Below are 24,262 nucleotides of genomic sequence, written 5' to 3' on the forward strand. Positions count from 1 at the left end.
GTGTGGTTGAGTGCACAAGTTGACTTTTTATGATTCCAAGAGCCAGTTCCAAGGAAGGAGACATCTGCATTCTGCTCCGGAAGACCATCTCTCTGTTGAGGCTGCTTCAACAGCTCCATAACCAGATCTCCAAAATGCCAAGGGGGTGAGACCCAGATATTCTGCCATCCTCCATCGACTCTGTCTGCAGAAGGTGATCTCCACCATGTGGTGTTTGGTTGAAGCTCTTCCTCTGCTGGTAGTCTTTTCCTTGTTTCTTGAGACTCCCTTGGCCACGCCCTTCGTTCATCTGGTGTACACCCAGAACAACTCCTGTCTGGATTTTAAAGCAGTCTCAGCCTGCTTTGGTCCACCAGTCCCCCTAACTGGTCTCAAGGGTTACCTTGTTGAAACGGTGCCTGCGAATGCTTGTCACCCAATAAAAGCAGTCCCAGCTTCCAACAGGACTCCGTCTGGCTTCATTGCCCTCATCCGCCGATATGACTGTCCCTTCAGCCTCAAAGTTTTCCATGCCCAGGAAGCTGGGTACCGGGCAGCTGTTATCTACAACTTGTACTCTGATTTGTTGGTGAGCATGGCCATCAAGATGGAGGAGAGAAGACTGCAGATTGTTATTCCATCACTGTTTATCGGGGGGACAGCTTCGAAACTTTTGAGAAGGCAAGTTCGTTCAGCAAAGGATGCCCAGATTATGGTTGTGGTGCCACGGGGTTATTACAATCACTGCTGGGACAAAACAGGGGCCGCCGTTTGGGAGCCAGCTCTGCATCACCTTCCAATTTGGCCAGGTTACTGCACTCAACAACTGTTCCTCAAATTCCTCCTTAAATTTGGGGTGCTCATCAGCCTCAGCATGGGCACCAGTTTCTTGCTGCTGGCCAGTTGGGAGAAATGGGGCCAGCGCAGCCAAGGCATCCGAGTGAAGATCTTCAAAAGTGGCGACAGGTATGACCCGTGTGTGATCTGCATGGCCGAGTATGAAGCTGGTGACCTGCTGAGGATTCTTCCCTGCACCCATGTCTTTCACACCACCTGTATCAACACCTGGTTATTCATCCAACCCACAGCTGGAAAGACTTGTCCAATCTGCAAACAGAAGGTTAATAGCACAATCTAGGGAGGTGACAGGGACGCTGTTGACCAGAAACAGAGATGGGACATCCAAATCCAACGGGAGGGTGGGGCCAGAGAAACAACACAATTCTCCCCAAACTTGATCATTGTCCCTGTTGTCTTTTTGAAACTTGGAGTTTAAATGATCAGAAAAGGGGAGGGTGCAGATGTGGTCAAGAGATCCATCGGGCTGTCTCTTGGCTTTTTTGAGAATCATCAGCATCATCAGCATCACCATCATTATCACCATCTCACAGAGGGCTGCTGGAAGGGATGAACTGAACGGAGGGGTAACAAGTTTTGAAATAGAGAAGGAGGTTCAGAAACCAGTGCGGGTCTTGATTTGAAGCCAGAGGCTGGATAGGATCTGAGAAACCCAACCAGTCCCTCGCATTCCTTTCCTCGTAAACACCTTGAGTTGAAGATGAGTTGAAGCCCACACATCTTCTTTCGAGGTAGTCCAGACAAGAACCACCACCAGGAGTCCTAGCTCTATCTTTATTGTAAGGTTGCAGTATCTTGCAACTCTGAAATTACATCTCTCCCCTCCTCTCCTTTTACTCTCTGGAAAACTCAGGAGGGTCCCTTCTGAGACACTTCCCACGCCCCCCCTCTCTTCTTGAGTTATCTTTTGCTGAGTTTGTTGAGTTATCTTTTGAGTCACCTTTTGCTGAGTTGGTTATCTTTTGTAGGATGTTTTCTAGCCTGAGGCTCTTTGCCTGTCTCCCAAGGTCATTCCCAAGTCTATTACAGCCCTCCTGCAACATTTCAAGATTCCTGGCTGCCTCTCCCAAGATCCCAGAGACTCTCGTTCTATTTTTGCCTGCTACCAGTGTCCAAATCTCATGGCCGAAATGTTTTGGCCCACCATGGATGCAATCAATTGGCTGATATCCTTGTGGTGGTTATGGCCTGGGTGCCTAGGTTCGCAGATGTAACTGTCAGCCATCAACGGATAAGCCCAACCTATTGGATGGGCAGCGTTTGACAGCTGAAATCAGCAGATGTAACCGACCAGTGGGCAAAACTCACTGGCAGGGCAAAACATTTTGGAGGGCCAAAAACAAACAAGAGTCAGCCCAGCCTTAGGTAGAAGGGTGGTTTTCAAATGTTTATGATCATACCAAAAAACATCTCCAAACTTAATAGCATTGTTCCGCTGCTGCATCTGGGATGGAGTGGGGTGGGGGTGGGGGGTAGGAAAGGGCCCGGCACCCAAAATAACTCAGTTTCAGGTTGCTGCAGATACCTATCATGTCCATTTTAATTCATCCTTTAGAGTTAGTCATTCTCCTTTTATTTTATTTATTTTATTTTATTTTATTTTATTTTATTTTATTTTATTTTATTTTATTTATTTTATTTATTTTATTATTATTCAAATTTCTATTACCGCCCATCCCACCCCAATTTCTTCTTCGTTGTGTTGAATGACCAATTGCCAAAGGTATAGTGGGTGGTGTCTGAAACTGTCAATATCACTATTTTTCCTTGCTCCAGGGGTGCCTGCAGAGTATGGTCAAAAAAAGTCAAGATGGCAGCCACTTTGGTGCAATCAAGCTCTGCCTGTTTTTTTATGGGGAAAGCTTTTATTGTTGCGATGCACCTAAAAGTGGGCGGAGCTTTGATCATACTTGCATCCGCCATCTTGATTTCCATGACCACATTCTATAGCGGTGTTTCTCAACCCCGGCAACTTTAAGATGTGTGGACTTCAACTCCCAGAATTCCCCAGCTAGCATGGCTGGCTGGGGAATTCTGGGATTTGAGGCCCACACATCTTCCAGTGGCCAAGGTTGAGAAACACTGTCCTACAAACACTCCTGCTTTGATCTTATCTTTATTAACTCTCCTTCACTAAGTAACTATGACTGTTCTAAAATTGAGGAGCTTTATGGGTATTGTCTTACTGTTGACGATAGAAGCCTTGGGTTTGTCTATCAGCATGCAGAATTTCTCAAACTGCTATAGCAAGGAATCTGGTCTTTCAACTGTTCTTAGCTTGAAATTTCTGGGTTAGCTGCCCAGAGTGGCTGTTGTAAAATGGCTGGCCATACAAATTGAGATCAAAGCAGAGCAGAGCAGAGCAAATCAAAGTAGAACAGAACAGAACAGAACAGAACAGAACAGAACTTAGCCTGGACTAATTGTGGGAGGGTAGCAATTGGAGACAAATGACCCCCAAATGTGAATTTACAGGATTAATTTACAACATTTGCATAGTTTTAGGCCACCTGAGTAATCCTGCAACGATGCCAATGATGTAAATTCCTGTAAATGACATGAATTATGTCCATTTTTCTGGATGGCTGGGCAGATCTGTGATTTAGTTTAGGGGTGAAACTAAACTATTGTCTGTTGCATCTGAAGTCTGTCGAGTGGGCTTTGGTAGGCAAATTATTCTTTTCCTGTGGTTACTTCATTTGCCATGGCGGCATTTTGCGTGGCTCTAATGCCACCCAAAGCGAATGTGAATTTAGAGCTCGGGTAAAGTTGCTTGGGAGACACCCTTCCCTGAAAAACCCTTGAATCCTGTCACTTTGTAGCTTGAAAGCTACTTTGCAGAATTTTCCCCAAATATTATCTGTTCTTTTACCTAAACAGTGTCCTCACTTGACATCATCCTACACCTCTGATGTCACCGTGGATGCAAAATGCTACCCTAGATTACAGGACAACGGTTGGGACCACCCCTGGTTGTTTTTCTTCTTATTTTTCTTCTTATTATTACCAGCATTCATGTATATCCCAGTTACGCAAACTATCCACTGGATGAAGAAATTGATTAAGATAAGAGGGCTGGAAGTGGGGTGGGGTTTCAAATCTTTCAGTTTTAAAATATATGGGGTCAGATCCACATCTGTGCCTGAAATGAACCTTAATGAAAATTGCAACAAATAAAAACTGAGTGTGGGATAAACCAACATTGTACAATAGCCACTATTCCTGTTAAGTGAACTTACTGGTGGTTCTGGCAGACGCATCACTCAACGTTGCTGTTTATAGAATACAGCAATGATTAGGGATGAAAGGTTCAACCTCTTTCTCATCTTTCCTCCAGGTCCTAAAAGTAGCTTACATTTTTCTCCTTTCATTTCAGAACAACAACCCTTTGAGGTAGGTTGGACTGAGAGGGAGGGACTGGCCCAGAGTCAGCCAATGAGCTTTGGGGGCTGAAGAGGGACTAGAACCTGGGTTTCCCCCCCTCTTGGTCCAGCCCCTTCCCCACTACACCTGATTGGCTCTTGGGCTGAGTGGGAGGGACTGGCCCAAGGTCAGCCAATGAGCTTTGGTGGCTGAAGAGGGACTAGAACCTGGGTTTCCCCCCCTCTTGGTCCAGCCCCTTCCCCACTACACCTGATTGGCTCTTGGGCTGAGTGGGAGGGACTGGCCCAAGGTCAGCCAATGAGCTTCTGTGGCTGAGGGGGGAATAGAACCTGGGTCCCCCCCCTCCTGGTCCAGCCCCTTCCCCACTACACCTGATTGGCTCTTGAGCTGAGAGGGAGGGACTAGTACTCAAAGACCTTCTGTGATTTGAATTAACTGACTGAATTAATTGACTTCTTTGGACAGGAGTCTCTCTGGTGCCTGTCCAACCTGTTGAACCCTATATCAAATTGTTTGTTTATTCATTTAGTCGCTTCCGACTCTTCGTGACTCCATGGACCAGCCCACACCAGAGCTTCCTGTCGGTCGTCAACACCCCCAGCTCCCCCAGGGACGAGTCTGTCCCCTCTAGAATGTCACCCATCCACCTTGCCCTTGGTCGGCCCCTCTTCCTTTTGCCCTCCACTCTCCCCAGCATCAGCACCTTCTCCAGGGTGTCCTGTCTTCTCATTATGTGGCCAAAGTACTTCAGTTTTGCCTTTAATATCATTCCCTCAAGTGAGCAGTCTGGCCTTATTTCCTGGAGGATGGACTGGTTGGATCTTCTTGCAGTCCGAGGCACTCTCAGAATTTTCCTCCAACACCACAGTTCAAAAGCATCCATCTTCCTTCGCTCAGCCTTCCTTATGGTCCAGCTCTCGCAGCCATATGTTACTACGGGGAACAGCATTGCTTTAACTATGCGGGCCTTTGTTGTCAGCGTGATGTCTTTGCTCTTAACTATTTTATCAAGATTTGTCATTGCTCTTCTCCCAAGGATTAAGTGTCTTCTGATTTCCTGACTGCAGTCAGCATCTGCAGTAATCTTCACACCTAGAAATACGAAGTCTTTCACTGCTTCTACATTTTCTCCCTGTGTTTGCCAGTTATCAGTCAAGCTGGCTGCCATAATCTTGGTTTATATCAAATATCTGGTTTAATTGACTAGGTGTGGGTGTTCCCACAATCCAACTGACTGCATAACATTTATTTAACCCTGCATGCATGTGGTTTTCTGGATAGAAAGACCTAGTTTTGCACAGGGTTAAATTAAAGCCAAACAGTCAGAAGACCTAAAGGATCAGATTAGGCACAGATCATCCTGCAGTAGATCTGTCTAGCTGGCCACTAAGAGTTGACACTGACTTGATGGCACATAATCAGTCAATCAACAGCTAGGTCTGTTGGGGATTTAATTTAAGCCACTAGATCAATTAACCTCTTTGGGGGCAGGGGTTCCTACAAGGCACCAATCCTTCCCTGTTAACCCCTGGAAAATGCGGTGGGTGCAGGCCCTAAAAATGCAATTAAAAGAAATGGACTTTTAGTGCCTACATAAAACTGGGTCAGGAAGGCACCCATTTTCTCTTCCATGGGAGGAAATGACACAGTGGAGAAGCTACAGGTTGTCCTCACTTAACAACCATTCATTTAGTGATGGTTTAGATTTACGAGGGTGCTGAAAAAACCAACTTGTGACCAGTCCTCACACTTAAAACCGTCGCAGCGTCCCTGCAGTCATATGATCACGATTTGGGCACTTGGCAACCAGTTTGCAATTATGACTGTTGCAGTGTCCCATGGTCAGGTGATCAACATTTTTGACTTTTTCAGCCAGCTTCTGGCAAGCAGAATCAATGGGGAACTGCATGATTCACTTAATGATCATGTGGTTCGCTTAACACCCACAGCATTCGCTGAATGACTGCCGCAAAAAGTCATAAAATTGGGTCAGATTCGCTTAATGACCGCTTCGCTTAGCAACCAACCAAAATGCCGGTCCTGATTGTGGTCGTTAAGTGAGGACTACCTCTATGGCAAAAGGACACCTTCACAAGCCCCACCCCCCACCCACATTTAGCCCCCTATTGCTAAAGGGAGTGGTGTGTCTGCAAGATTGCAGGCTTTTATCCACAGAACCAAAGTAGCATTTGCCCCATTGCAAAACAGCCCTTTTGAATTGCGCACCAACCTTCCAAGGTGTGTAGAAAAGGGGCAGGGCTTGTATTGCAACGGCATTCCACTGTTTTCATCTTCATGTTCGTGAATCCTTTTATTGTGCGTTCAGAAAGCTGAAAACCCATCATTCAACAACATGGTTGCACTGGGCCCAGCAAAAGGGCAGCCCCCGAGTGACCTTCGTTGGACTTGGTTAATGCTTGGAAAGGAGACCACCAGGGGATCCCAATGACATAAGTGAAACTGGCTGGAAGGAGATAATGGTAATTATTTCTCTAATGCTGCCAAGAAAACTACACAGCTATGTTGGTGAAGTCACCAGGAGTTGATGGTGGATGTCTTGTTTGTTTCCAATGCCATTCAACGCACTTTTGAGTCCTCCTCTGGTCCTCCTCTGAAATGCACCTGCTCCTGTGAATGCATTTCGTATTCAGTTATTTCCACTCAGCCTGTTTTTGTAATCTGGGAGCAGTGCCAGACTGTTAAACTATGAACTCAAACACTCCCCGCAGGGCAAGAGGGTTCTAATTTGGGTGGGAACATGATGAGGAAAGAGGTTCAGGAGTCGAAAGGGGATTTACCACCCATATTTCCTTCTATGCCTTCCCTTTCTCCCTCCACCCCCCCCCCCCCCATCCTCTCACAACTGTGGAGGCTGCAAAAATTCAGGCTTCGCATAGCAATGTTCATTCTGCGGTGTTTACCATCTTTCCAAGATAATTTTGCAGCCTTGATCGTTTGGTGCAAGGAAAACGCCCCCAGTTTGTGATGGAAGCAAGCTGGCACCGTGAGCCAAATCCCATCAATTGCGTTTCCATCCTTTTGGGCAAGCGATGCCAACGTCAGGAGAGTTCCAAATTGCTCGACATAGAGATTCTCCTGCATTTTTCTTTAAACCGGAACTCATTCCATTTGCCAAGACAAAATAGCTCTAGAGCTTCTTCCAAGAAGAAAAGAATGAGATTCTTCTAGGTGGACTGTGACCCTCTCGTGCTCATCTTTTGATGCCTGGACCAAGGAGCATGGAGATGAAGGACCTCTCATTGCACACTCATCTCTGCAATCTGCCTGGCTTCCCACCTTTCCAGTAGTCCTTGGAGAAGAAGAATAAAGAAACTTCTCCAGTGGGATGAAGAAGGAGAAGGGGAAGGAGAAGGGGAAGGGGAAGATGGAGAAGGTGGAGAAGATGGAGAAGATGGAGAAGGGGAAGGGAAAGATGGAGAAAGAAGAGGAGAAAGAGGAGGAGGAGGAGAAGGAGGAGAAGATGGAGAAGGAGGAGAATATGGAGAAGGAGAAGGAGAAGGAAAAGATGGAGAAGGTGGAGAAGAAGGAGAAGATGGAGAAGGAGGAGAACATGGAGAAGGAGAAGGAGAAGGAAAAGATGGAGAAGGTGGAGAAGATGGAGAAGATGGAGAAGGGGAAGGGGAAGATGGAGAAGGAGGAGAAGATGAAGAAGGAGAAGGAGAAGGAGAAGGAGAAGGAGAAGGTGGAGAAGGTGGAGAAGATGGAGAAGGGGAAGATGGAGAAGGAGAAGGAGAAGGAGAAGGAGAAGATCCTTCTTTCTTCATCTATGGAATTCTTTTCTGTTGAAGGTTACCAGTGGTGGAAGAACTTTGCTCCATAAAGTTAACTCTCCCCAAAGACGTTTACCACCTCCAGTTGCCACAGCTTAGCTACCTAGCTCCCAGAAGCCATTGGAGGTAGGGGAAGCCAGGGAGAAATGGTGGGAAAGGCAGCAGGATGAGGTCATAAAGGACATGCTGGAGAAACTTCTTGAAGGTCATCTGGAGGAAGTGTAGAGAAATCATTTGGCAGCAACCACCAGACCACGCCTTTTGAGAGGGGAGGGGACAAAGAAGGACCAGATCTATGTGTCAGCTTCACCCACTGCTCTTGAATCTATGGAAACTCCGCCAACAAGAGGGTACAGCTCCTTTTCTAGAGCGTCACCTTCCTCCCCTTGGATGCATATCTACCCTGCTGACCTTCAGGGAGGATTAAGCCCTCACTAAGACCTCCAGGAACTTCAACCAGCATGAGGATTCCATGTCTACTGTTTTGGCACATGGTTACTCCGTTTTTGATTCTCCAGGTCATCACCAAAAAGGCTTTCATCCATGCCACTTGCAATCATAACTCTACCTTGCTAGATCTTGGGGTTTTACCAGCTTTTCTTTGGTCTCTGCTGCCCCCAGAAGGACTCCTGGGGCTTTGGGTTAAGGTGAAGCCCTTGAGCATCTATCATCGCATCAAAGGGCCACCAGAGTCCTCTGTCTTTGTGGCCCTCTTCCATCAGAACAACCGTTCCTTCTCCAAGAAGGTCCTTTATGCCCAGCAAGTTGGTTTCCATGCTGCCATTGTGTACAATGTGAGTTCCCAAATGCTGGAGGACATGATGCGTGAGCCAGGTGCCAAGTGGCACATTCACATCCCAGTTGTGTTAACTGCAGAAGAGACGTCTAAGATCCTACGGCATCTGCATCGCTCTGGAAAAGTCCTTTCGGCGATCCCGATGCCTGACAATTTCCATTTCACCTGGAAAGCTGCTCCTACGACTTCCCGTCTTGATTCCAGCAATCCCTGCCAGTGTCTCATCCAGCTACCTGGCTCCTGTTCACAGGTTGCAATGCTTCACACCTGCTGGATTTTCTGCCTTTCAGTGTCTGCCGCCTTGATTGCCACAATGCTCACGGAGAAGTATCTATCCTGGTGCAAGAAAAGAATAAAGAGGAACCGCCGTCTTCGAGATCACGGGAGAGAACCAGTCAGTATTTCATTTACTAGCTCCAAATACCAAGAATGTGCCATTTGCTTGGACAGGTATATGGAATACGATAGTGTGAAAGTGCTCTCTTGTTCCCATGCCTTTCACAGCAGATGCATTGATCTCTGGCATATCACCCAGGCCAGATGCAAGACCTGCCCTCTGTGCATGCAGAAGGTGATGGTGGTCACCCGTCTACAGGCGTTGAGGTTATGGAAAGACGGAGCAAGAGAAAACGCTTGGACGTTGTGGGCCGGCACGGAACACACTATATCCAACCTGCAGCCATGTCTGCTGCTTGCCCGGCCGCATCCTCCCCGTTTCTGAAAATTGACCCAAGGACAAAGGCCAGGAACCAAAGTGGAAGGCCAGAAGAGGACACTTATAGCGATAGATGGAAAGAGCTGGTTGCCTGTGGAAGGTGAAAACACTTCTAATGATCCATATTGTTCAGAAACCCCTTCAGCCTTGGCCACCGAACATCCTACTGTGATCAGCCTGGCAACAGAAAATCCATCAGCCGTCTCAAGGGAGAAGCGATAAGAGTCGGGATACTGTGGGGTGGTGGGGGACATCTTTAGGACTTTGCTGCCCAAACGTTGGTGGCTCAAAACGAAGAATAACCCTAACAATTCTGGTGATAACCCCCCTTGTGATGCGCATCAGGACATTACAGAGAAAGTGTTTATTCAGTCCGGCCCAGTCTGACTCTTGCAGTTTGTTAGCAGTCAAATGTTGGCAAGGGAGCCAGAACCAGATGAGAGGGGAGTTGGCATTGTCTGGTCAAACAGAATATTGTCCTCCTCTTTCCTGGGTTCTGGACATGATTTGCGGGCATCCCCCTGCAAAAATTCCTCCTCTTTTCAGTCTGCCTGATCACCTCGTGAAGTTGTAAGGTCACCATACTGTTGCTCGGGCAAGTAATCAGGGTCACAGTGCAGATCATAAAATTGCCACATAGTGGAATCAAAAAGGTTCTCGAGAAGCCTAAGTGTAGGAACACATGCTGGCCTGGGAATTCTGGGAGTTGAAGTCCAGGTGTCTTAAAGTTGCCAAAGTTGAGAAACACTGCTGTAGGCCTCCAAGGTTCTTCATTTCAATCCACTATATCCTAGAAGTCCAAATTGGAGAAAATGTGAGCCATTTTATCCACAGATCTCCAGCAAACATGTCTAAGAAGGAAATGGAGTAGACTCACTCCACGTTATTTGATCTCCAATCTAAAGTAATGGACCAGGGATTATCTATAATATAACTAATTATATATTATTGTGGTTCATTCAGACTTGGGGATTACCCTGGTGTAGGAATCCAGCCCTGGTTGACATCCACATGAAGGTGAAATGCTTCTGTCTGGGGCATGAAATCTGCACTTGGCAGCTGCCAAGCGCTGACGTAAACTTGGACAAGAAGAAATGCAGAACTTTTGATTCTAAAAAAGTATTTTCAACAAGTATTTAAGTAATCCCCTGAATGCTTGGTGAGGGCAACATATTCAGGGTTTGCACCAAGCTAGGAACCATTTTTTACAGATTGCTATGGCTGAGTTCATATGACATAGAAATGACATTATGAGTGAAAGAGAAAAATTCCCCATGATCCATTTTATGAGTGGAGACCACACAATCTTCTTGAGCCAAGTTTATTTGAACAGTGCTGGGGACAGACCATAAGGTTCTGCCCACTTAAGGAGGTAACAGACAACATTCATATCTGTTTTTCAACCTTGGCCACTTTAAGAAGTGTGGACTTCAACTCCCAGAATTCCCCAGCCAGAATTCTTAAAGTGGCCAAGGTTGAAAAACACTAATATAGGGAAAGAAGACCCCCCCAAACACAATTCTTACAGGGGCTTTCTAACCAGATTTATTTAAAAGGGCAAAGGGATTAGATTTTGGAAATCTTGACAAGTGGATCACTTTCAGGACCAAATTTACCTCTGAGCTCACTAAGGGAGAGACAATGACCGGAAGAGCTGGGTTTCCATTTGCCAGAGAATGGCAGAATGCGCAAATGTTCTAAATTTGCAATACTGTATTTTCCAAACCCACTCCCCTTCCTCAGGCACCGAGAAAACCACGCCATAAAACATCCCTAACACATACTTAGAAAGGGGGAAATACGTATTTCCCACTGCAGCGGTGGGGCAGGGTGTTCGAAATTAGCCACCATCCCGGAGCCATGCAGATACAAGGACATCCTTTCCTCCCTATGGCATCTCTGCAGCTTATGTGGTGCCATTTCCAAGTTTCCAAACAGGTAGGATGATCACACTCAACCCAATTCCAGCTTTCTTTCTCTTTCCTTCCTTCCTTCCTTCTTCCCTCCCTTCCCTTCCCTTCCCTTCCCTTCCTCTTTGCATTTCCCCAACCGTTGGGATGTATTTCTCTGATTCAAAGCTGCATATAAAAAGCATACAGGTAGCCCTCCTTAACAACCATTTGTTTAGTGATGGTTCAGACTTATAACGGTGCTGGAAAAACAAACTTACAACCGGTCCTCACACTTGTGACTGTTGCAGCGTCCATGCAGTCACGTGATCACGATTTAGGCACTTGGCAGCCAGTTTGCCTTTGTGACCGTCTCAGCATCCTGTGGTCATGTGATCGTCATTTTCAACCTTCCCGGCTGGCTTCTGGCAAGCAATATTTATTTATTTATCAAATTTGTCACCGCCCATCTCCTCCCACTGGAGGGACTCAACAGGGAAATGCATGACTGGCTTAATGACCACGTGGTTCACCTAATGCCCGCCACGGAAAAGGTCGTAAAATCGGGTCAGATTTGTTTAATGACCGCTTGACTTAGCAACCGAAATTCTGGTCCCAGTTGTGGCCATTAAGTGAGGATTACCAGTACTTTAGGGACAGTAGCATTTTTGGAGAAGAATTTATATAAAATGCATATATCTTATGGAGAAAAGCATATAGAAAAACTCATGATGATATGTATAAATGGATTTTGAGTGTGTGTGTGGATGTTTTTGGAAAAGATTCAGAAACTGGTTTAGAAGCAGGGTTTACGACTGAGGATATGTAAACAGTTTGGAAAGCAAAATAAAGATTCCCTTCCAGCTTTAAAATTATATGAACTGTTCCTTCTATTGTGAGTTGTATTATATTGTGTCTTCTGTTTTAGTGTTTATCTCAGTATTAAAGTTTAATTTTCATTTAGTTTTGCAGTGCCCCAGAAAAACTTTTCGGCGACAGTAGTATAGAAATAGGCTAAAGACAAACGGGCCATCCTGCTTTCCATCCTTTCATTATTTCCCCCTGAAAATTGTTGTTAAAGTCATCCGGAGCACAATTCTGACAGTCAATTCGCTGATGCAGAATTTTGTTGGCAAACTCCTTAAATCTCTCCAGACTATTTACAGTTTAGGATCAAAGAAAGAAAAGCCTGGCGTTGCTGGTGTATCCATTGGATTAAACTTCTTTTGGTGGAAAGGGAAGAGGAAGGGGAGGGGAGGGAAAGGAAAATTGAGAGAAGAGAAAAGAAGTCTTCATATTTCTGGAGAAGACTTAGCCAATTAACTTAGACTTATTCCAGTTTATCCTTATCTTTCTAGTTAAAAAAAAGCTCTTTCTACATTTTCTCTTGAAACATTTTAACAAAGAGCAGGCCTTAATCAGCTTGCAGCTTTGATGCTTAAGGACTAGAAAGTGGGAGAGAGACAAGCAGACCGGAGTTGCAGTTGCTCAAATCTCCTTTGGCAGTGAGTGGAGGATCTGCCATATTAACTCAGATTGAAGGGGACTTGGAGGTCATCTAGTCCATCCCTTGATGAGGGCAGTTCCTGGGAAAGCAGAAAATCCCAGGTCTGGGGGCTAGCCTGGGAAGTCAAAACACTTCCCAGAAAGGACGGGGGGGGGGGGGGGGACTGGAAACCATTTCTATATTATCAAAGTCAGAAAAGGTGGGAGAAAGCCTTCATCCTTACATCTGGCATAAGTATTCAAAGTTATCTTGCATCTCATCAATTCTATTTAACTACTACACTCAGTTTAACTGCTGGAAAAATGGTCAGCTCCATACAAACATTTTTCATCGCTCGATCTGGTTGGATGACCAGCCTCCTGTTCCCACATGCTAACAATCTTTTATTTAAATTCCATCTCCAAGCATCAACTCTTGGGCAACCAAGCTGGCATTACAGTACTGCCCTCAAAAGGTAGGTAGAGCAGAATTAAAGTTGTGTGGTTGCAGCAGATATACTGTAAACGCAATAAATAAATCAAATAAACTTCAAGAGAATGCAAGATCCTGAAAAAGTGTGAAATAACTTGAAGAAAGAGATGGGGAGGTCTTCTGATCTTTCGCCGCAGAAATGCCAAAATTGGAAAAGAGGTGTTCCATATGGCAACATTATGCTGAAGGTCTCATGCTTAATCAGGTGCTGATTGGTAGCAGGGCTGTGCAAAGATTTTATCTGGAGCTTTGGCCGTGGTTTGATTGAATCTTGGAATGGATTTCTGAATCAAATCTGGACGTGGAGCACTAGGTCAAATTGGACCCCCAACTGAATAGATTTGGCCTTCGGGATATTTGCATAAAAACAACTTTTCCTAATTTTGTTCAGAAAACTGACTCGGGTGCAATGAAAGAACGCCATTCAGGAATCCAAATGGAATCAGTTCGATTTTCCTAAACCAGTTTGACTCATTGGATTCAGCTTCTTTGCCAGATGGAAACCAGGTCTCGCCTGACGCCTTGTGCCTGACAGGAAAGGGGTAGATTTTTCAGTCCCTGAGAATGCGCCATGCACACAGGAGCCCCAAATAGCTTTGAAAACCAGGTGTGAAAAATATTGCAAAAGGCTGCTTTCCTCCCTTGCTGGCACTGTCACATCTGTTCTTCAGAACAAGCCAACCCTCTAACCCAGTGTTTCTCAACCTTGGCAGCTTGAAGATGGGTGGACTTCAACTCCCAGAATTCCCCAGCCAGCAAGGGGAATTCTGGGAGTTGAAGTCCACCCATCTTCAAGCTGCCAAGGTTGAGAAACACTGCTTAACCTTTCATTTGACTGAATAGAAATAGAGTTTCTATTTATTTCTGCTCATCACCAGTACTGGCATCCTAACCAACCTGGGTACAGTTCAACAATTTGGGCCAATCCAAGTCTTCTCCCAGAACTAACAACCATTCTTCTCCAACCTGGAACCCCCCCGATGGGCTGGGATTGTGATTCTTGGAAATCCCACTTGCCATGCTGATTTGTAATCCTGGGCTCTACCTTTCCCTTCTTCCCCACCACATGGATGCTGCAACCAAGAATGTTGGGATTCTCAGCTGGGCTGTGTCCACACAACACACTAAATCAGGTCAGGGAGAAGATCTAGCAGATGCTTGCCTAGTTGTAACCTTTTACTTTGGTTAGCTTATCGGTGCCTACTGTGTTGGGCGGACCAAGCCTGTTTCATGGCTGTGTGGTTTCTTGTCTTGTGCAAACTCAGAAATGGGTTTCAATCCATAACCAGCTTAAAGGTACCATCGTGTGGACACAGGGGTGCCTGTCAGAAGCCCTGCTTCAGTCTTAGGTCTTTGAACAGCAAGGTGGTTGAGCTCCAGAGCATGTAAGTCCCAAAAGAACTTTGAGTGACCAGCCAATAGATGTTCTATTCCCCAAAGGAGCTGGGTACAGCCAAAAGGAAAAGATGGGTCAGCTCCAAATCGAAGTGAAATTTCACATCATGTACCCTGAAACTTGGCTGAAATAAAAGGAAATTAGAAAGATGATGGCTTGCCCTAGCTATGAGGGTTGCTTTGCACTGGAGCAGTCTTATCTATGTGGTCACCCAGAATCAACACCTACTTGATGGTCCATCATCAGTCAATGTCAGCCCTACCAGGCAGACCAGATTAGGAAACAGAAGAAGATTAGAACTCAAGTCTATTGAGATGGGCTCCAGTAACAGCATCTTGCGAGTTTGCCTGTGTTTTCCCTTCCCTCCCTCTGATGCCCCAGGAGTTGGGGGCAGCCAGTCTGAGTCTTTTTCTAATACTTTCTGGACACCCAGGGCTGAACTCACGCTTCTTCTACACCTGTTGTTGTCCTAATGGCTTCTGGATGCCTTCTCCAAGGTCATCTCCATGGCTCCCTACAGTGAATTCATGATGATTGCTGGAGGCTGGCCACCAGGTGGTCATGGGGATCCTTAATCCACTCTTCTGGCAAGAAGCTCCATGTTGAGATGTACACAGCCCTAAGAGAGTAAAGTCTCTCTCATTCTGAGCTTCACTATGGGTAACCACCTAGATAGTCCACCTTGCTTTCATGGCAACTACCACTGTGTTTTGCCAATGGCTTCTTCAGAGTTGTATTTTTCTGACTACTCAGTCTAGCCTATGGTGCTGGGATCTGCTGGTGGTCTCCCATCCAAGGGCAAATGACTTCTGACTGTGCTCGGCTTTTCAGGATCAGAGAAAGTTGGCTAGATGTTGTTGTTTCCTACAGGCAAGGTGAATTCTCCCACAAGCAGAGTGCAACCTGCTGTATGGAGGTATCGCCAGGTCTGGTTTCAGGACAGACTGTCTGAGAGAGAATTACTGGTCAAACAAAGCCCCTACAAGGAACGGCTGGAGACCTTGGGCTGCCTGGGAAAGAAAGAACTACAGGGAGACATGATGTCTGTCTTCAAGTATCTGGAGGGCTGCCAGGTAGAAGATGGGGCAGGATTGTTCAGGAGACAAGAATGATGGGTTTAAATTAGAAGTAGGTTTCAGTTGGGCAACAGGAAGAATTTCCTAAGAGTGGAAGCTGTTCAGAGAGGTGGTGGATTCTCATTCACTGGAACTGTTCAGAAAGAGGACGCATGGCCACCTGCCAGGGATGCAGTAGGTGTGGATTCACTGAATGGGGGTGGGGGTAGACTAGATGATCTCCAAGACCCCTTCCATCCCTCCCATTCTTGGATTCTATGATCAGAAAAGCTTTCCTAACAGCAAAAGCCATTCAGGAATGGAAGAGACTGCCTTTGGATCACTGTGCAGGGTGTGTGGATGGCCATCTGTCGGGGACGCTGCAGTAGTGGATTGCTGCACTGGGCAGGGGTTGGGCTAGATGATCTCAAATCTCAATACTCTTAAAAATGTAAAGAAGGGGAAGGGAGAGGGAGAGGGGGAGGGGGGAGGGGGAGCAGGGGGGAGGGGGGGGAAAGGAGAAAGGGAAGGGGAAGGGGAAGGGAAGCAGAAGAGGAAGGGGAAGGATAAAGGGAAGAGGAAGGGAGGGATGGAGAGGGGAAGGAAGGGGTGGAGAAAGGAAGGAAGGAAGGAAGGAAGGAAGGAAGGAAGGAAGGAAGGAAGGAAGGAAGGAAGGAGGAAATGGAAAAAGAAGAGAAGATGGAAAAAGAGGAGGAAGAGGAGGAATGGAGAAAGAAAAGATGGAGAAGGACAAGGAGAAGATGGAGAAGGAAAAGGGGTTTCCAATTTTGCCTTAGACATTCAGCTATGGATTTTCAGACCCTACCCCCATACTCTTTGGAATGCTGATTCTTGACCTCCCTCAATCTTCTTTTTGAGCAAACTGCTGGAAAGCATCAAATGGATGGTTGATTTGAATTTAAAGCTTTACCTTACAATATGGACCAGCTGTCTTCCCACAACACATTCAGCCTGGTGATGGAAAGAATCTCATTTCTGGGTCTGCACAGTACATTGAACCATGCGCGCAAGAAACAGGCTTGGTGTATATTATATACCAACCCACAATGACAAGTATAAAGCTAACCCAGCTTAGCATGTGGTGTGAATGCAGACATTAGATCTTAGCCTAACCTTGTTAAATGGGTTCTGTGAAGAGAGGCAGCTTCTCCCTCCCACTGGTGGCCCTTCATTTTTTACCCACACCAACCACCTTTGGCAAGGGAGTGTGGGAAAATGTAAAAATGGCAACCAATGCTGAAGGCATGGAGATCCCTTCTTGATGTTGCTTGCTAAGAAAGAGGTGGGAGGAAGCACTCAGCCGTTCCTATGGCAACAGTTGCCAGGGGAGCATCAACAGCGGAGGATGAACCCATCCGGAAGAAAATCCTTGAATGCCTCCTTCTCTCTCTTCACTTCTAGGGTGCGATGCCATGCTGAATGATCCGATGTCAGTTTGTCAATAAGTGAGCCATTTTTTCAGCCTCAATTCTTGGGAAGGCGTTCAAAAATCAATCCTCTAAAGAGCCTGTTCTGAAAATCCCCATCCAACAAGTGATCTTTTCAAGAAACAAGAAGCTTGGCGGCCTTTGTTCCATTCATCAAAGAGGAGGAGGAGCTGTTGATAGACCCTCAAGTGGGAAAGTGATTCCCAGAAAGACCTCTGAGAAGCAAGGGAAATGGTTGGGCGGGGTGGTGGGGTGGGGGAGAGGATGGTGGCTGAGGCTCCTGCTGAGTCACTTTGCACATTCATGACTCAGCTTGGAAGAGGGAGGGAATGGCAAATCTGCAGCGAGCTCCCAAGAGGGGGAAGTGAAGATCTAGAGATGAAAGGAAGAAAGAACTGGCACACTGCCTCAGAGATACAGCAAAGGCATCGGTGGATTGCAAAAAATTAAGGTTTTTTGGAGGATGGACCACTAGAGAAGCCCATAATGGTAGGCTGATCAGGGATGTCAGGAAAAAAATAATAATAGAAGAGGTCAACGGGATGGAAAGGTCATGGGGTGCATTTAGGGAATTTGGACTTCCGTCTTCCATATTATTGTCCAAAAAAACCTACCTGGATATCTCCATGAAATTTCCACCCGTTCAGCATGACTTGAAGAAGACTTTATTACTTAACCTCACTTCCCTTCTCTGGATGCACTTGTTCTAGATTCACACTTAATCCTAAATCCAAGCAAAAAAACCCCATGGTTGTTACATTCAAATAACATGCAATGCCCAGTAGGGTTTGGTTCAGATAACATGGGAAGACAAGGGTCACGTTCCTACACTGTGATGAAGGACAAACCACCCAACAACATTTTAGCCTAGATGAGCTTGGTTTTTCAAATGCAGTCATCAAGGACAGCAGTTTTAGTTTTAAACAGGAACTGTAGGGTGAAGCTCCCGAGCAGATCCATTTGCAGAGCATGGCAGAGCTTCCATCACAATGTGAAAAACTGGAATTGATCCGGGGACAGGTAAGGACATCTTTTGCAAAATGCCCACTCCCATGTTTTAGTAGTAGTAGGAGTTTTGAAGTTTTGTAAAATAGGAGAAAAATTACGTAGCCTATTCAGAAAGACAGCAGGAAGCTTTTGCCCTCACTCTGATGTGGCTTTGGGATGCCTTCTGTCAATCAACTGGATTGGCTATATGGTGCCATAATATCACAGGTGGATAGAGTTAAGGAGAACTGGGGAAATTAAATGGCTGGTGCTCCTTGATGTATTGTTTTGTATCTGGTTTTAATTGATTGTATGATTGTTTGCCGCCCCGAGTCACTTGTTTGAGACAGGCAGCCATAGAAGTTGAGTAAATATATAAATAAATAGGGGAAGGGAGTAGAGAGATGTCCCCCATTCTCTTGCTGTCACCAGAGAAAGCAGAATAATAAGCAAGATAATATTTTGCCAAGGACAGGATGGTGAGTGCTATTGGCTAGGTCTTCAAAAAATATTTGGAAGTGCTTCCAAACCCCCATGAGTGCAGCATTTTTCTCTATTCATTCAAGCAACCTAACGATGTTCATGTTTTCACTGGAGCCTTCCATCCATTCTGGCTGACGGAAGAGTGACATTAGAGTCGATAGCATGGGTCCAAAGCACTTCTTCTGAATTGTTTTTGAAACTGCACGACCCTATTCCTTCCGGTATATTTACATCCTGCCTTTTTGCCAAGGATTACAAAGGAGCATATATCCTATTTTAAGAACTTTTTATGCTCACCGGCACATGCGGGGTCAAAGAAGTCAAGGTGGCAGCCATGACTGTACATCACAGCCCTGCCCTATTTTACATGTGTTTTTCGTAGAGGGGGCAGGGCTTCATTAGCACATTTTCAGCCATCACTGACTTTTTTTGACCCCCTCCCTCCATGGATGCCCCTGCTCATAAGTACCTGGAAAGCAGATCAGGCTGAGAGGGTGGGAATAGCTATAAAAGTCACCCCACAGTCAGATGGTTAACCTGAGTTGCTTCAGGTTGCTTTGAATACCCCAATCACCCATAATGGTATGTGGGAAAGACCCTGAGAGACAAGGCGAAGGGACAATGCCAAGGGAATGGCCAGATAAGAGATGGCTGAACCCACAGCTGGATAATGGATGGGGCAAGAGGCTCAGAAGGGACCCTCCCTGGTTTCTCTGGCTGTACAGTAGATGGGGGGAGAATCGTACTTTTAGACTTGCAAGACTGTTATCAGCTTTCCCAGGTAGACCAGACAGGAAACACCACCAGATAAACTAATTCTACTTTATTGTAAAGTTATGTTGACAGAGTAGGGACGCAGTGGCGCTGCGGGTTAAACCGCTGAGCTGCTGAGCTTGCCGATCGGAAGGTCGGTGATTTGAATCCGCGTGACAGGGTGAGCTCCCGTTGCTAGTCCCAGCTCCTGCCAACCTAGCAGTTCGAAAGCATGCAAATGTGAGTAGATTAATAGGGACCGCTTCGGCGGGCAGGTAACAGCATTCCGTTTAGTCATGCCGGCCACATGACCATGGAAGTGTCTATGGACAATTCATCTTCGGCTTTGAAACAGAGATGAGCACCGCCCCCTAGTGTCGGACACGACTGAACTTCATGTCAAGGGAAACCTTTATCTTTACCTATGTTGACAGAATCTTGCCAAGTCTGAAAGTACAGTCCTCCCCTCCCCCATCTCCTTTACAGGAGGGTTAGGGGCAAATGTATATTCCTCTTGGAGAAATTCACAGAGGGCACTGTAATGGTATGTGGGAAAGACGCTGGGAGGCTGGTGGAAGAGATGCTGCCTAAGGAACAGTCAGATAAGGGAAGGCAGAGCCCGCAGCTGCATAATGGGTGGAGAAAGAGGCTCAGAAGGGACCCTCCCTAGTTTCTTGGGCTGTAAAGGAGACAGGGGGGATGAGTCTGAAGGGGAGGGTGAGATAACGGTGTGTGGGAAAGATCTTGGGAGACTGGGGCAAAGAGCCGCTGCCAAGGGAATGGTCAGATAAGAGGCGGCATAGCCCACAGCTGCATAATGGATGGGGCAAAAGCATCAGAAGGGACCCTCCCTAGTTTCTTGGGCTGTAAAGGTGAGGGGGGAGAAATGTCCTTTCAGACTTGCAAGATTCTGTCAATGTAGCTTTATAATAAAGTAGAATTAGCTCCTCTGGTCATGATTCCTACCTGGATCATCCCGCAAGGCCGACAGCACCACCACCACCCCCGGCCTTAATTTGTCCCCAGCTTGGATTCAAACTGGACCCAGGGTAATCACTCTTTTCACCCACCATTATGAAAAGAACCAGGGCCTTACCAAAGCAATTTCTGAGTTGCCCTTGGCCTCCGGACCCGCCATTACTTGCAGACCCAGGCCCTGACATTTTTTGCACACGGTCAGGACATCAACTTGCCCAGGGACAAGCCTGGGCTTTCCCAAAGCAGCTCAACATTTAGTGCTGTAAAGCATCCTCTCTCTTCTCTCTGCCTCTGCTTGCTAGAAAATACCACCAAATTCAAGGGTGCATAGGACTGTGGCCCACACAGACCCGGCTGGACGCTGAAGAGGAGCAGGGGGAAAAAAGTTGATTTCTGCAAAATGAGAGTTCAGAATCCTTCCTCTTCCTCCTCTTCCTCAGTGATCGCCCCTCCCTTTCCCTGATGGACGGCCCCCTCCCATGTCACTGCATCTGATGTCATGCCCCCTTGCCTGCCCCCTCCCAGCAATGGCATTATTAAATCCAAAACCTGGGGGCAGAGGAGGAGAGAGACTAAAAGATAAAATTTCCCTGGGAACAGATGGCCTTCCTTTTACTATCGCAACACACTGCCAGTTAATTACCGTTTGCTGTAATTAAACTTTACACAAATTAGCTGTCGGCTATGCTGAAGGGAACCATTTCTCTCAAATGCCACCTTGAATCAGCGAGTTGGGGAAAAGGTAGCATTCCCTCTACTTTTTTCGCTGCCTTGCTGGAGGTAAGGGGTGTCTGGGCGAGGCGTTTGGAAAAGTCACTGCCAAGCAAAGGGAAGGTGGCACATTCATGGACCTCCGAGGTCCCAAATCCCACATTTCTGCAATGCTGAGCCAAGAAAGTCACCTGTGTCTTTTTTCCTACCACCTTTCCCCCCCATCCTGCTTCTGAAGTTCCTTGCAAAAGGAAAGAGAATCGCAAAGAATTTTCATGGGAGAAATGGGCATTTCTGTACTTCGTGATGGGATGACCAAAGGGGAGAGTCCTGTCTTGGGTGGTATAGTCCTGATCACAGTGGCCTGCAACCTCCTGGACTTTTCCATTAAGTTTCAAGGGAAGATTCCCTGGAAGAAACTCTTCATAGGAGGCTTTTTCAATCGGGGTGCTTCTGCGCTCGTAAGTGGGCGAAGGCAGGGGGTGGTCTTGCCTTTAAAAAATGGTTGGCAAATTTCTCCTTCCTTCCTCTGGAGCAGCCTTTCTCCACCTTTTTCATCCTGGAGGAACCCTGGAAATATTTTCCAGGCCTCGGGGAATCCTTGCCCATTCAGGCTCAAATATAGGCCAGGCGTTACAAAATTATTATATTCATTTCATGGGTAGGCCTGTATGCATGCATTGACAGTGTTCTTAAACTAAAAATAAAGAATGAAACTTGCCTCTTTAATGTGAAGCTGCCCAAATTTGAAATAATCTTTTAAATAAATTGTGTTCTCCCAGGGAACCCCCAGGGACCTCTCGGGAACCTGAGGGTGCCACTCAAACCTGGTAGAGAAACCCTGCTCTGGAGACTTCCCAAGGCTTCAGCTACCCAATTTCTCTGCCTTCTAATTTGGTGAAGAATCTCAAAAGCCTGTTTGTGCTCAGCTTTTCTACCCTCTTTGGGTATAATTTAATCACAGACTTGCAGAGTAATGAAGTGGGGACCACAAAGATAATCTAATCTGACCCTTTGCAATGGCAGGAAAAACCAATTCAACAACCACCCCCAAGAGGTGGCTCTCCATCTTCTTCTTAAACTCTTCAAGATGGAGGCCCTCCCTAAGGAAACTGGTCCAGTGTTGGGCAGATCTTAGTTGCATCCACCAAACACAACAGCAACCTTGTGAGGTAGGCCAGGCCAGGAGTCACTGGCCTGAAATCCCCCAGGAATCTTCTGTGGTTGAGATGGGATTAGAACCTGCATCTTCTCAGTCCTAATCCAGGTTTAGAAGCCACGTCACTTACACAGCAACGTATTTACCTTCATAGGATTATAGAACGGTGGAGCTGGACAAGATCACTGGCCAGCCACTCACTCTCAGCCCGAGGAAGGAGGCAATGGCAAAGCACACCTGAAAAACCCTGCCAAGAAAACTGCAGGGACCAGTCCAGGCAGTTGCCAGGAGTCAAAAACTGACAAGGGCCCCCCAAAATAAATAAGTAAGTAAGTAAATAATCCTGAGCAAGTGATTAGTACAGGCCTCTGGCAGGAAGAAGGGGATCCGCCGAAGACATTTCTGTGAGCCCTAGAAAGGCCAGCTGTTCCTACATGGCTGGGATACGCAGCTTTCATGTCCTGGACCATCAATAAACATGGTTTGTTTTTCACCTGTCTTTGGAGATGTCGTCTCTAATGTCGGCAGGGCAAGTAGTGGGAATTTCGTTTGGAACTTCTGCAACTCAGTTCTTGGTTCCGTTCTCAAAACTGATTTTGATCTGTTTGCATTATTATGGGTCGTTTTTCTTCGTCTGGATGCTGCTCGAAGCCCTTTGGGATTGGGGTGGCTTATGAGTACCATGACGGCCAGTTTGGCGCAGTGGCGAAGGCACCAGGCTAGAAACCGGGAGACGGTGAGTTCTAGTCCCGCCTTGGGCACAAAGCCAGCTGGGTGACCTTGGGCCAGCCACCCTCTCTCAGCCCTAGGAAGGAGACAATGGCAAACCACTTCCGAAAAACCTTGCCAAGAAAACTGCAGGGACTTGTCCAGCAGTCTCCAAGAATCAGACACAACTGAGTGGAAAAACACACACACACACACTGAACGATGAGTGTTTTGCTCAGCCTTCTTCTCCCCATCCTGGCTGGTGTGTTTCCAAGACTGGTGCCTTCACTGTCACTTACATTGTCCACCGGAAGAACTGGAAGACCTTCAGCGTAGCCGTGTCACAATTGCCAAACCCACCACCTTAGGGAGACGGCTCTGAAGGGTTGCGAAGCAGAGCAACGCAAAGCAGTGTGGTTGTTCCTCTTCGAAGCAAGGTGAGCATGCAGCTTAGTTCCTTCAAACAAAGCAAAGCACCCCTTTGAATCTTCCCACTATCCTAATATTTGCTCTTTATAATGAATTTCCGGCACTGTTTCTTTGTAATCTTCGGCATTCTCCCAAGAAGGAGAGTTTTCTGTGCTGAGCGCAAAAGAAACCATAAAGAATACAGGTAGTCCTCACTTAACAACCATTCATTTAGTGATGGTTCGGACTCACAATGGTGCTGAAAAAAAAACGACTTACGACCGGTCCTCACACTTATGACTTATGACTGGTCCTCACACTTATGATGGTCCCCCGGTTACGTGATCACGATTTGGGTGCCTGGCAACCAGTTTGCATTTATGACCGTCACAACATCCCATGGTCATGTGATGCCAATTTCTACCTTCCTGGCTGGCTTCTGGCAAGCAAAATCAATGGGGAACTGCGTGATTTGCTTAACAACCACGTGGCTCACTTAATGGCCATGGTGATTTGCTTAATGACCACCACAAAAAGGTTGTAAAATCAGGTCAGCTTCACTTAATGACCGCTTTGCTTAGCAACCAAAATTCCGGGCCCGGTTGTGGTCGTTAAGCGAGGACTACCTGTAGAAGGAAGGGGAAGGCACCAAAATAAATTCTGGAAGTATGAGAATGTGATAGAAAAACAGAAGCTTCTTTCACAGCAGGAGAAAAAAAAATTTCGAGAAATTAGGGAAATGGATTTCGCTTACCCTAATCTGCTCTCCCAGACTTGATGGGCAAG

The 24,262-nt window shown here is 46.5% G+C and overlaps 2 protein-coding genes across 2 annotated transcripts; both read left to right on the plus strand.

Annotated features, from left to right (window-relative positions):
* Positions 1 to 205: 205 nt before the first annotated feature.
* Positions 206 to 1,117, plus strand: ZNRF4 (zinc and ring finger 4). Its single transcript, XM_063291070.1, has one exon. It carries the CDS (start codon positions 206 to 208, stop codon positions 1,115 to 1,117), a length of 912 nt encoding a protein of 303 aa, XP_063147140.1.
* Positions 1,118 to 8,503: 7,386 nt separating this feature from the next.
* On the plus strand, positions 8,504 to 9,529 carry LOC134488608 (E3 ubiquitin-protein ligase RNF167-like). Its single transcript, XM_063291071.1, has one exon. It carries the CDS (start codon positions 8,504 to 8,506, stop codon positions 9,527 to 9,529), a length of 1,026 nt encoding a protein of 341 aa, XP_063147141.1.
* Positions 9,530 to 24,262: the final 14,733 nt, after the last annotated feature.

Source organism: Candoia aspera, chromosome 1 (assembly GCF_035149785.1).
Source record: "Candoia aspera isolate rCanAsp1 chromosome 1, rCanAsp1.hap2, whole genome shotgun sequence".
Taxonomy (NCBI): domain Eukaryota; kingdom Metazoa; phylum Chordata; class Lepidosauria; order Squamata; family Boidae; genus Candoia; species Candoia aspera.